We start from the raw sequence: 13,058 nt of genomic DNA, 5'->3' as shown, positions 1-13,058 counted from the left end.
TTCAAAACAACCAAAAACATAGAGTTGCTTTGATGCCGCTCCGAAAGGACCCTGATTAGATTGTCGAACCAATCTTGCAGGAGCTTGTCAAGGCAATTAAAGCCAACTCCACCAAGCAATTCTGCTACTTTTGTGAAGAACGCTAGGAATAAATCTGTCCTGGATGGAACCGAGTTTCCTCAATGGACTTCTCCAAGGACCTGTGGACACACTTGCAATAGCATCCATTGGCTAGGCGTCATTCTACCTTCGGACAAGTAAAAAGGGTAAATTGGCCGAACATACAACTAATATGATCTCATTGGCCACAGGTTGCCATCCCGTGCACGCGCACCATGGGGCTAAAACGACATTTATGTCTTTAGAGTGGAGCTGTCATCCTAGCTCCCGGTAAACGTTTTGGCGCCCTGGATGATGATAATTGATAGGTCTTTCGCAAGTGGCAAGCATCCAGATGACAAAGCATACGAGAAAGGATAATTTCCTATGCCAGCTGTCCTGGTGATAATAATATGGTTTTGGGTCTCATCATCAGACTCTCACTGGGTTCTCCACAGGATTCTTCATCTCTATCCGTTTTTACAAAACTCTTTGATAATAGTATCACAAAATCCTGCCTTTTCTTGCACACAAGATCGCATAATGATCACAGCTTTATAGTTCTAAATGCCCCAGTAGAAGGGAGGACGGATTAAACCGCTCTATTTATTCGTCTAGAAGGTAAGTGGATAATGATGGCTTCATTCATAAAGAATGAACCATTGTAAAAATTTCTCAAGGAATGGGTATAATGCTTTTTTTTAAAAAAAGACAAAATTTCATCCACTTGATTGGTATTCGATTTAATTCTTCAGATTCGTACCGGCTGATCCTCCTGAATATGCAGCTTCGATGTCGATTTTTATGACACGCTGTCTTACATGTTTTAAGCATTTATATGGCTTCTTGACGACCGTATTTCTGGCGGTAAGAAAGTTCTGAACTTTAAAATCGTTATATACGTCTCCTGGCACCACAAAATAGAGGAAAATATCATCACTTCCCTTCGACTTTGATCGGTCTCCCTTCGACTTTGATCGGTCTCCCTTCGACTTTGATCGGTCTCCCTTCGACTTTGATTGGTCTCCCTTCAAGCAGGGTCCAGTAATACAATCAATCATCTCCTTGAATGGTGCTTGCTTGATCGGATGCTTCTCTGATACTGTGACCTGAAATAGCTCGTTGGGTCCCAATGCAAAATCAATGCACGGAAATTTAGAATGTTCTGGTACAAACAACTTGCCAGCTGCTTGAGTGAGCCCTGATAATTCCTCTGAAGTCCGGATAAACACCTCTTCTGGATTTGCTGGAAAATCAAGAACTCCTGTTTCACCTGACTGGAGATCCCTAAAGGGAAATCTAATATCACCATGTCGAAATAAGCGATGAGCATAGATTTCAAACAGTGGGCCTTTAGCTATATCCTCTCCGCCTATGACAAGTCTCGCCAACACATCGACCCAAGTGTTATCTTTTATTTTGTCCATAATCTGTGATTCGACCCAACGAGATGCCCATACCAGGTGGAAGTGGAGGTGGTCAGAAGTAGGAACTCTATGGAGTAAACGACTAAATCCACTCGCATCTTTTCCTCGTGCAAAGAGCCTTAGAAGATTTGCTGGTTTCTTGAGTGTACTAATGGCATCATTGACGCGGAATAACGCAGCTTCTTTAGCACGCTCAGTATTATTTTGATTTTTGGATAGTACATTGGCTGGACACTGTAGAACCTGTCTTGGCACGCCCCCCAAGTAGTAAAAAAGCTCCTCCAAAAATGCTTCACTCACTACATGAAAAAACTTTACATTGGTTCTACATTCCTTAAGCTCAGCCAGACTCCAGAGTGACATATGATAGTAGTTATCTGGTGTATTTTCCTTGGTGAGTTCATCGTAATGCCCATAGAGAGTTCTTGGCGATGCTGAAAATATCGTCCTGGCTTTACCTGGTTGAGGATTTTTACCACTATCAACTAAATACCACGTTTCACGTTGGTCAAGGAAATCTTTGAAATCTACTCTCTCCCCATAACGTTGGCAAGTTGTTCCTCCATAAACATAACAACTGGTATGCTGCTCCTCTTGGAAAATAATAATCGGTGGATTTTCCTCATCGTGTTCGGCAAGGAGGCGGATGGCAAAATAGACCAAAAAGGCTGACTTCCCAATTCCAGGCGTTCCAGTGATAAAGAGGCGGTTCAAACGAGGTACTTCATGACGGGTACTTAATCCGGATGTAATATGGTCATAAAGCTCTTTATACTCATCTCTGATATAAAGATGCCTTGTTCCGGCAACAGGGAAGACACAACCCTCAGGGGCAGTCAATATTTTGGAATCCTTGATACCACCAGAATTTCGGAGCTCGCGAGCCACGCTAATAATGCTGTAGTAAATACTATCTACTGCTGTCTTCCCCATGTACGAAAGCAGCTTGACCCTCTCTTTCGAGTTTAGACGCGAGATGGCAGGCCTACCATCCACTATCCCTTTCGTTACAAGTCCTGCTTCTGTAATCGCGTCCATAAGAGTATCTCTATTCATGCTTGGACGAGCTTTTTTAGAGGGTGACTCTGATAAAGGAGATAGAGTGATCAAAGTCAATATTTTTGATTTATTGCACATCACTCTAAAATGATCAATAACCAGATTCTCGGCCAAAAGCACTCACCAGAATCTCCATCTTGTTTTCTTTTCTGACCTAAGTATCAAAAGCGAATAATGAGAAAGAACGTTGAGTTATCAAGACACAAACCAAATGGTGATATTATGCACATGGCCGTTTAAGATACAAACCAAGCTTCATCAGCTGAAAATATCAACAATCAGTCCATCAAGAGCCAAGGATATACCTCGCTGTGGTGGCTTGACAAAAACATGGATAGTTTCCTTTGGAAGTTCAGAGTTGAATATGTCCCCAAGCTCCCTTGATGCGACTGTAAGAGCCTCTTTTGACTCGATTTCTGACTCAAAGATGGCCTCGCCTTTGTCAGGGATGGAGACCTTGTAGAGGGTGAGATCTTTGGACTTAATGCTTGGATCCACAGTAATATTGGGGTAGATTGCTTGCTTGAGCATCCCGACCGATTTATCGCAGAAAATCTCTACTGGGAACGACGTTGCTTCTCCCTCGACAACGCAGTTCAGCAGTAGCAGTGGGATGGCGCGCTTTTTTCGTTGTGGGTGCTGGTTTACTCTTTTTCGTTTATTGAGTATGGAGGCATCCTCAGGCTTATTTGCAGTCATTTTTTTTTGTGCTTGGCTCTCTGTGGAATCATTTGCAGCCATGTTTTTTTGTGTTGAGCTCCTTGTGGTGGCCATTGAAAATTAAGATGAGTGTGGTTGAAATGCAGGGAGAATGATGGGTAAATAGGCAAAGGTATATTCTATACTCTTTCACACTTGTGGTCACGGTATGGAAACAAAAATGAAAAATGTGTAAGGCAAAAAAAAAAAAAAAGGAAAGGAAAGGAAAAGAAAGGAAAGGCAATAGATGAAGGCTTGGAATAAATAAAAGAGCAAAATTGATGGGAGCAAAACTGGGGTGAAATATGAAAAAAGTGAAAAAAAAAGGGCAAAGGAAGAGGGAGAGAGTGCAAAAATGAAGTGAAGCAAAGGAAAGAAGGACTTTATTTCAAGGTTAGGCGACGTGTGAGAAAATATTTTTTTCAAATCAGCCACGTGCCATTTTCTGGGTCATTGTGACGTGACAATCTTTAGTGTGCACATGAACTTCGTCCTCAAGCTGGTGACGAGACTGAGAAATGAGTTCTTTGCGCCAGAGGGTCAAGCTTGTCGCTCTTTTTGGCTAGACTCTTTCAAATATAAATGGTTTACTTAACAAAATTCTTATAATTGAAAAGGACTAACCAAAAAGAGTGACAAGCTTGACTCTCTGCTAAAGATTGTTACGTCACAATGACCCAGAAAATGGCACGTGGCTGATTTGAAAAAAATATTTTCTCACACGTCGCCTAACCTTGAAATAAAGTCCTTCTTTCCTTTGCTTCACTTCATTTTCGCACTCTCCTTTACCTTTTTTTTCACTTTTTTCATATTTCACCACTTACCTCTTTTATTCATTCCAAGCCTTCATTTATTGCCTTTCTTTTCCTTTCCTTCTTTTTTTTTTTGCCTTACACATTTTTCATTATTGTTTCCATACCGTGACCACGGGTGAAAGAGTATAGAATATACCTTCGCCTATTTACCCATCATTCTCCCTGCATTTCAACCACACTCATCTTAATTTTCAATGGCCACCACAAGGAGCTCAACACAAAAAAACATGGCTGCAAATGATTCCACAGAGAGCCAAGCACAAATAAAAATGACTGCAAATAAGCCTGAGGATGCCTCCATACTCAATAAACGAAAAAGAGTAAACCAGCGCCCACAACGAAAAAAGCGCGCCATCCCACTGCTGCAGCTGAACTGCGTTGTCGAGGGAGAAGCAACGTCGTTCCCAGTAGAGATTTTCTGCGATAAATCGGTCGGGATGCTCAAGCAAGCAATCTACCCCAATATTACTGTGGATCCAAGCATTAAGTCCAAAGATCTCACCCTCTACAAGGTCTCCATCCCTGACAAAGGCGAGGCCATCTTTGAGTCAGAAATCGAGTCAAAAGAGGCTCTTACAGTCGCATCAAGGGAGCTTGGGGACATATTCAACTCTGAACTTCCAAAGGAAACTATCCATGTTTTTGTCAAGCCACCACAGCGAGGTATATCCTTGGCTCTTGATGGACTGATTGTTGATATTTTCAGCTGATGAAGCTTGGTTTGTATCTTAAACGGCCATGTGCATAATATCACCATTTGGTTTGTGTCTTGATAACTCAACGTTCTTTCTCATTATTCGCTTTTGATACTTAGGTCAGAAAAGAAAACAAGATGGAGATTCTGGTGAGTGCTTTTGGCCGAGAATCTGGTTATTGATCATTTTAGAGTGATGTGCAATAAATCAAAAATATTGACTTTGATCACTCTATCTCCTTTATCAGAGTCACCCTCTAAAAAAGCTCGTCCAAGCATGAATAGAGATACTCTTATGGACGCGATTACAGAAGCAGGACTTGTAACGAAAGGGATAGTGGATGGTAGGCCTGCCATCTCGCGTCTAAACTCGAAAGAGAGGGTCAAGCTGCTTTCGTACATGGGGAAGACAGCAGTAGATAGTATTTACTACAGCATTATTAGCGTGGCTCGCGAGCTCCGAAATTCTGGTGGTATCAAGGATTCCAAAATATTGACTGCCCCTGAGGGTTGTGTCTTCCCTGTTGCCGGAACAAGGCATCTTTATATCAGAGATGAGTATAAAGAGCTTTATGACCATATTACATCCGGATTAAGTACCCGTCATGAAGTACCTCGTTTGAACCGCCTCTTTATCACTGGAACGCCTGGAATTGGGAAGTCAGCCTTTTTGGTCTATTTTGCCATCCGCCTCCTTGCCGAACACGATGAGGAAAATCCACCGATTATTATTTTCCAAGAGGAGCAGCATACCAGTTGTTATGTTTATGGAGGAACAACTTGCCAACGTTATGGGGAGAGAGTAGATTTCAAAGATTTCCTTGACCAACGTGAAACGTGGTATTTAGTTGATAGTGGTAAAAATCCTCAACCAGGTAAAGCCAGGACGATATTTTCAGCATCGCCAAGAACTCTCTATGGGCATTACGATGAACTCACCAAGGAAAATACACCAGATAACTACTATCATATGTCACTCTGGAGTCTGGCTGAGCTTAAGGAATGTAGAACCAATGTAAAGTTTTTTCATGTAGTGAGTGAAGCATTTTTGGAGGAGCTTTTTTACTACTTGGGGGGCGTGCCAAGACAGGTTCTACAGTGTCCAGCCAATGTACTATCCAAAAATCAAAATAATACTGAGCGTGCTAAAGAAGCTGCGTTATTCCGCGTCAATGATGCCATTAGTACACTCAAGAAACCAGCAAATCTTCTAAGGCTCTTTGCACGAGGAAAAGATGCGAGTGGATTTAGTCGTTTACTCCATAGAGTTCCTACTTCTGACCACCTCCACTTCCACCTGGTATGGGCATCTCGTTGGGTCGAATCACAGATTATGGACAAAATAAAAGATAACACTTGGGTCGATGTGTTGGCGAGACTTGTCATAGGCGGAGAGGATATAGCTAAAGGCCCACTGTTTGAAATCTATGCTCATCGCTTATTTCGACATGGTGATATTAGATTTCCCTTTAGGGATCTCCAGTCAGGTGAAACAGGAGTTCTTGATTTTCCAGCAAATCCAGAAGAGGTGTTTATCCGGACTTCAGAGGAATTATCAGGGCTCACTCAAGCAGCTGGCAAGTTGTTTGTACCAGAACATTCTAAATTTCCGTGCATTGATTTTGCATTGGGACCCAACGAGCTATTTCAGGTCACAGTATCAGAGAAGCATCCGATCAAGCAAGCACCATTCAAGGAGATGATTGATTGTATTACTGGACCCTGCTTGAAGGGAGACCAATCAAAGTCGAAGGGAGACCGATCAAAGTCGAAGGGAGACCGATCAAAGTCGAAGGGAGACCGATCAAAGTCGAAGGGAAGTGATGATATTTTCCTCTATTTTGTGGTGCCAGGAGACGTATATAACGATTTTAAAGTTCAGAACTTTCTTACCGCCAGAAATACGGTCGTCAAGAAGCCATATAAATGCTTAAAACATGTAAGACAGCGTGTCATAAAAATCGACATCGAAGCTGCATATTCAGGAGGATCAGCCGGTACGAATCTGAAGAATTAAATCGAATACCAATCAAGTGGATGAAATTTTGTCTTTTTTTAAAAAAAAGCATTATACCCATTCCTTGAGAAATTTTTACAATGGTTCATTCTTTATGAATGAAGCCATCATTATCCACTTACCTTCTAGACGAATAAATAGAGCGGTTTAATCCGTCCTCCCTTCTACTGGGGCATTTAGAACTATAAAGCTGTGATCATTATGCGATCTTGTGTGCAAGAAAAGGCAGGATTTTGTGATACTATTATCAAAGAGTTTTGTAAAAACGGATAGAGATGAAGAATCCTGTGGAGAACCCAGTGAGAGTCTGATGATGAGACCCAAAACCATATTATTATCACCAGGACAGCTGGCATAGGAAATTATCCTTTCTCGTATGCTTTGTCATCTGGATGCTTGCCACTTGCGAAAGACCTATCAATTATCATCATCCAGGGCGCCAAAACGTTTACCGGGAGCTAGGATGACAGCTCCACTCTAAAGACATAAATGTCGTTTTAGCCCCATGGTGCGCGTGCACGGGATGGCAACCTGTGGCCAATGAGATCATATTAGTTGTATGTTCGGCCAATTTACCCTTTTTACTTGTCCGAAGGTAGAATGACGCCTAGCCAATGGATGCTATTGCAAGTGTGTCCACAGGTCCTTGGAGAAGTCCATTGAGGAAACTCGGTTCCATCCAGGACAGATTTATTCCTAGCGTTCTTCACAAAAGTAGCAGAATTGCTTGGTGGAGTTGGCTTTAATTGCCTTGACAAGCTCCTGCAAGATTGGTTCGACAATCTAATCAGGGTCCTTTCGGAGCGGCATCAAAGCAACTCTATGTTTTTGGTTGTTTTGAACGAGGCGCAGGATGTGGGGAGGGGAGGCTAAATACCAGTTTATTAATAACGACGACACTATGCGACCAATATTATCAGCATTCTTTCATGGATTGGAGGGTTTATCAGAGAATTTAGCACGAATTTGCATAGTTCCTTGCGGGATAGGCTTTTGTATTTATGATCCTGCTTGGGTTAAGAGAACTGGCAAAGCTTCAAGGAATATCGAGAAGTTCTCGATGACTCCCCTACGTCTGGCACAAAGGGCACACATTTTGAGTATTTCAGTCCCGCTTTGTTTAATTTCAATCTTCCAGAATTATAACAATGAACGAATTCTTGGATACTCACTGTAACAAAGACTCAATACATGAATCCAAGTTAATCTCGCTCTTTTTTGTTTCCAAAAGAGAACCCATCTGGACCAGATATCGTCTTTGTACTAGAATCGGAGGGTAAATATTATCCTGGTTCCGTACAATCAAAAATCGGCGATAAGGTCAAGAATTAAGGATGCCCACAATACAACTTGCCATAATTGCATCAAAGAACACCTCTCATCACCGTCTTCTCTCGGCTTTTGCTCGAATGGCATATCCTTGTTGCTGTTGTTTAGGCCTTACTTATCACGCTGCCTTATCATGTTGTCTTATCACGAACAGGACGATTATTCGGTAGCTAAAGTCAAAGAAGCCCCTGTCATCAAAGACAAACGAATAGAAACGACGTACTCAATATTAGCTTGTTGAACTTCCTTGAAAGTGCAAGGGAGTCCTTCAAGAAGTCAGAATTGACCCGAGTTGTGGGGGATGAGGGAGAAGGAAGCAAGCCCAAAGAACCACAGGCAAGGAGGACATCAAGTGAATTGTCGATAAAGCTACAGCTATGGAAAATAAGGAAGAGCTGAGCAAACCCAGCGGATCAAATAAAAGAAAAAGTGCAAGCGGAGGACGACAAGCCCAATAGGTCAAGCAGGGATAAGGGACCAAGGAAAAAGTAGCGATCGCTTCTTTTACTTCTTTTTACTCGCCATTGTTTATGACAATGGCACAGACACAGTTTTGTAATATAGCACTAATAGATAAATTAAAATATCGCTATTCAATAAACCTGAGCAAGGAGAAGTGACCACACCAAGCGGATTGCCGCAGCTGCATCAGAATTTTCTCAAGCAAGTGGCAAGTTGTTTCTATTGTCTATTCCTATCTTTCCACCCATAAGTTGTGTGTTGGGGCCCGACAAGCCATTCCAGGTCACATCAGAGGAGCATCCGATCAAGCAAGCATCATTCAAGGAGATGATTGATAATATTTACTGGATCATGCTTGAAGAGAAACCGATCAAACCTCGGAGAAAAGTGACAATATCACATTCCTCCGTTCCATGGTCCCAGGCGACATACACGTCAAGCTTAAAGTTTAGGAGCTCGTTATCAACAACGATCAGAGTGTTAAGGCAACACCTAGATATTTAAAACATGCGGGACAGCATGTCATAAAAACTCGCATCAATACCGCATATGCAGGAGGATCGCCGAGGTTCAAGCATGAAGAAAAGAGTCGAATGTCAATCAAGTGAAAGGAATTTTGTCTGTAATGAAAATACCACATCTATTGAGTATCCTTTACAATCGTTCATCCTTTATGAACGAAGCCATCACTATCCACTTGCCCTTTTGACAAACGGATGGCGCTTTTTAAACGGTCCTACACACACACCCAAATCACTAGCCTCATTTTTACCAATCGTCTCTTGTTTCCATCATCTGCATTGCCATCTATTATTCTAACATTTTATTATTCTAACATTTGATCTACTCCACAATCCTCGTTTCCATCTCTCTGACCTTATTAAGCACACTATCTTAATTAAAGGTAAATAATTGATTAATTAGAGCATGATGACTCTTTTTACGCGAAATATACCATTCTTTTTTCTCATTCCTCGTTCGTTCTCGATCAAATCAATATCCTAGTCTGGACTTTGAAAAAAAAAAAGCCATTTTCTGCAGCGAGAATGGCAGAAAAAAAGAGCCTTTCCTGCGGCGTGTTTTCGACTTGGAAACTTTTTCAAATTTAAAAAAAGAGACCTCCAGCCAAAATGTCAAGCTTGGTCCCCAGCCTGAGAGAGAAGTGTCTGCAAGAGCAAGCCACATTTGCCTTTGAGTACGTGCATGTGCACGTGAACTTCGTCCTCAGGCTGGCTGGTGACGAGCCTACAAAAACGCTCGCAAATACTTTAGTTTCTTGTAGAGAAACGAGAGCCGTGCGAAAGAGGCAAATGCAGCATTCATCTGTTTCAATAGTGCTCACTGATAAAACATTCACATAGGCAACAGACGATACAAATAATCTTGATCCAAGAAGCCCTTTAGAAGCCACCAACCAAGTCTGTACTTTCCAAAAATGGTACAACCATCATACCCCTGGATCAACTTCAAGATATCATGAGCCTTTGGAAGGGATGCCCTCCACCACTTATTCAAGATCACGTCAATTCCTTTAGAAATTAATAATATCCAGATTCTGTTTCTTCCTTTGAGCATCCGTTGATCCGTTGTGATAGCAATTGATTTTAATACAAGTGAAAGAATGAACAAAAAACAAAAAAAGGGGAAAAAAAAAACAAGTGTAATGTACGGATGTTCTATGATGAAATTATGCAGATTGAGTAGGTGGTCTAATAGGGGTAGAGTTGCTAGGATTGGGCATGCCAGGCCTGGGCTTTGGCGGGATGATATCGGCCTATGTGTTATGGGCAGTGTGGAGTGAAAAAGTGTTAGTCTGATAAAATCAAGCGTTTCCTTCTATTGTAAAGTGTTGTACCCCAGGATATAAGCGCAAGCATTATAAGAGAATGCTCCATCACAGTACCTTGGTGAGAATACGGGCAACTGTATCGCTTGGCTTTGCTCCGACACTGATCCAGTACTTTGCGCGTTCAAAGTTCAGTGTTACTGCTTTGGTACCATCCTTATCGGGAATCGGGTTGAAAGTGCCGAGTTGCTCAATGGGTTTCCTCGTAGGCTTGGAACGACTTTGCAGAACCACAATATGGAAGAAGGGAGTGTTTTTAACGCCGTGGCGCGCGAGTTTAATGGCGAGCATGATGAATGGATTGATGCCGAAGAGACTAAGATCCATGTGTTCTCCGCTCACAGTGTGAAGCCTTGATGGTTTATCACGTGTATCTGTGTTGTCTCTGAAAGCCACATCTAGTAGCAGTCATTAAAAAAAAAAAAAAAAATCTCTTGTCCTTCTCTTTCTCCTATTCTTCCGCCTTACATTACAAATATTCAATTACATATAATATGATGGACATGGAAACAAGTGAGAGACAAAACTCAGTTCTGGAGGATACAGTCATGGAAGGAGGGCATGTCAATATTCAGCATCCTGTATCTGAACAGCCGACGCAAGTTACTCAACCAATAGAACACGTTCAACCCACAATAACAAATAATAAAATGGATCTTGACAGCCATATGACTGTAGCTTCTGAGAAACCACCTACAGGGCCTACAACTATAGCTAATCAGGAAGCACACACCGTTCCAGCATTTACTCCACCGCAGTCAGCCATAGAGCCAAAACATTCATCAGATCAAGATTCTTCTATGGACCAAGTAGAACCGTTAACAGCCACAGAAAATACGAATTCCACTGAAGGAAGAATTGATGCTGCTTTAGCTGGGAAAGACACAGAGGATGGTTATGAATCAAGTGACCTAGAGTCGAGTGATAATGATGATGATGACGAACCGTAAGTAAAGAGAGCCTTAATGCTGGCCTGTCTATTATCTTTTTCTTTACTCAATGCATCAACTATATTGACATGTATGGCTTCTCTACATCTTATGATATTAGGGATTCATCAGACTCAGACTCAGATTCAGATGTTGATGTAAGCGCGAGATATTCAGCAATGACGATCGAAGAGCGAGAGAAGGCATTGATTGAAATCGACGCTATGGATGATGAAGAGGATGCAGTGCCTGCAGAGGTATTGCATACCGCCAATGAAATTATTCAGCTTCCTGTGGTCAAAAAACCTGATATTGTTCTAGGGCCGGATACGACTTTGGAGCCAATAGGCACTATAATGTCCATTGTAGACAGCGTATTGGTGGTCCAGGCTGCATCCAGCGGCGAGGTCCGTGTCTTAGATGCTGGGACCATCACTGCAATTAAGAAGCCGAAGGACGAGTCTGGAAGCGAGGTTCTTGGAGAGGTATGTTATTATTATTATCATTTCCTTCTTTCTGTCTTTATTTTTTCCTTTTCATAAACCTCTAGCTAATCTAAATACAATGCTGCAATTCTACTCTGCTAGATTTTTGAAACCTTCGGTCCAGTAGCAAGACCGCTATACTCTATCCGATTCAACAATGCTAGTGAGATTCCAGCTCTTTGCACCATAGGCTGTACCGTTTACTCTGTACCAGAATACAGCTCATTCGTATTCACGGAACCGCTCAAGGCATTAAGAGGAAGCGATGCCAGCAACAAATTTGATGAAGAAGTGGATGAGGTGGAGTTGGAGTTTTCCGATGATGAAAAGGAAATGGAGCATAAACGGATGTTAAAGCAACAGCGTTTTCAGAAGCGGGGAGCAAAGGAGCGGAAAGCCCCTGGCATGGCCGCCAATATCTCTGCTTCATCGTCGGCCATGAATGATGCACCTAAACTATCATCGTCATCCACTACTCCTTCGGGTCCCTCCAACCGTCGAAAGCCCATTCCATTGCCTCGTAATCCCCGATATGATGAGCCAGAAGATGGATATAAAATTTTGCAACGTCCAGGAGTTGCTTCGCGCCCTGGTCATCACACTAATGCAGGGCCTAATACAGTTCCATGGTATCAGCAGCAACAACGAGAGCTTCAGGACGTGATGGGCACTTCACAACATCAAAATCCAGTTCAAACCCAAATGTTGAAAGAACAAGAAGCCATGCTTCAGTTTCAACGACAGCAACAAATCCAGCAACAACTTTTACTTCAGCAGCAACAACAACAACAACTCTATCAGCAACAACAACAACAACAGGCCGCTTATCAACGGCAGATTCAGGAAGCACAAGCGACCATCTTGCGCCTTCAACAGCAGCAGCAACAGTTGCAACAACAGCAACAGCAACAGCAACTCCAAGCTCAAGTACAACAACAGCAGCAGCAGCAGCAACAACAACAACAACAACAACAACAACAACAACAACCTAATGCAGCAAGTGAGCAGCGCCAGCAAATTATGAACCTACTCTCACCATTGTTTTCTCCACAGAGCCAGCACCAGCAACAACAACAACCTCAGTAACCCTGTAATCCCTTAATAAAGCATCTCTTGAAAAAGTCTGTATATTATTATTTTTATTATTTTACCTGTTCCCCAACAAAGACATGCCTTTTTTTTTTTTTTTTTTTTTTT

The 13,058-nt window shown here is 42.1% G+C and overlaps 2 protein-coding genes across 2 annotated transcripts; one reads left to right on the top strand and one right to left on the bottom strand.

Annotated features, from left to right (window-relative positions):
* Positions 1-10,186: 10,186 nt before the first annotated feature.
* On the bottom strand, positions 10,187-10,755 carry BCR41DRAFT_320824 (30S ribosomal protein S16). The gene is made up of 2 exons (XM_022021414.1): positions 10,505-10,755; positions 10,187-10,375 (listed from the first exon to the last, which is right to left on the bottom strand). Exons 1-2 carry the CDS (start codon positions 10,736-10,738, stop codon positions 10,289-10,291), a joined length of 321 nt encoding a protein of 106 aa, XP_021882827.1. The 5' UTR covers positions 10,739-10,755; the 3' UTR covers positions 10,187-10,288.
* Positions 10,756-10,908: 153 nt separating this feature from the next.
* BCR41DRAFT_420955 (Gar1/Naf1 RNA binding region-domain-containing protein) lies at positions 10,909-12,984 on the top strand. Its single transcript, XM_022029968.1, has 3 exons — positions 10,909-11,393; positions 11,498-11,861; positions 11,964-12,984. The coding sequence occupies exons 1-3, from the start codon at positions 10,942-10,944 to the stop codon at positions 12,945-12,947; spliced, it is 1,800 nt and encodes a 599-aa protein (XP_021882826.1). The 5' UTR covers positions 10,909-10,941; the 3' UTR covers positions 12,948-12,984.
* The last annotated feature ends 74 nt before the right edge of the window (positions 12,985-13,058 follow it).

This window comes from Lobosporangium transversale, assembly GCF_002105155.1.
Source record: "Lobosporangium transversale strain NRRL 3116 chromosome Unknown BCR41scaffold_12, whole genome shotgun sequence".
Lineage (NCBI taxonomy): Eukaryota > Fungi > Mortierellomycota > Mortierellomycetes > Mortierellales > Mortierellaceae > Lobosporangium > Lobosporangium transversale.
The sequence above is the reverse complement of the archived record's forward strand: the minus strand, read 5'-3'. Positions and strand labels throughout refer to the sequence as shown.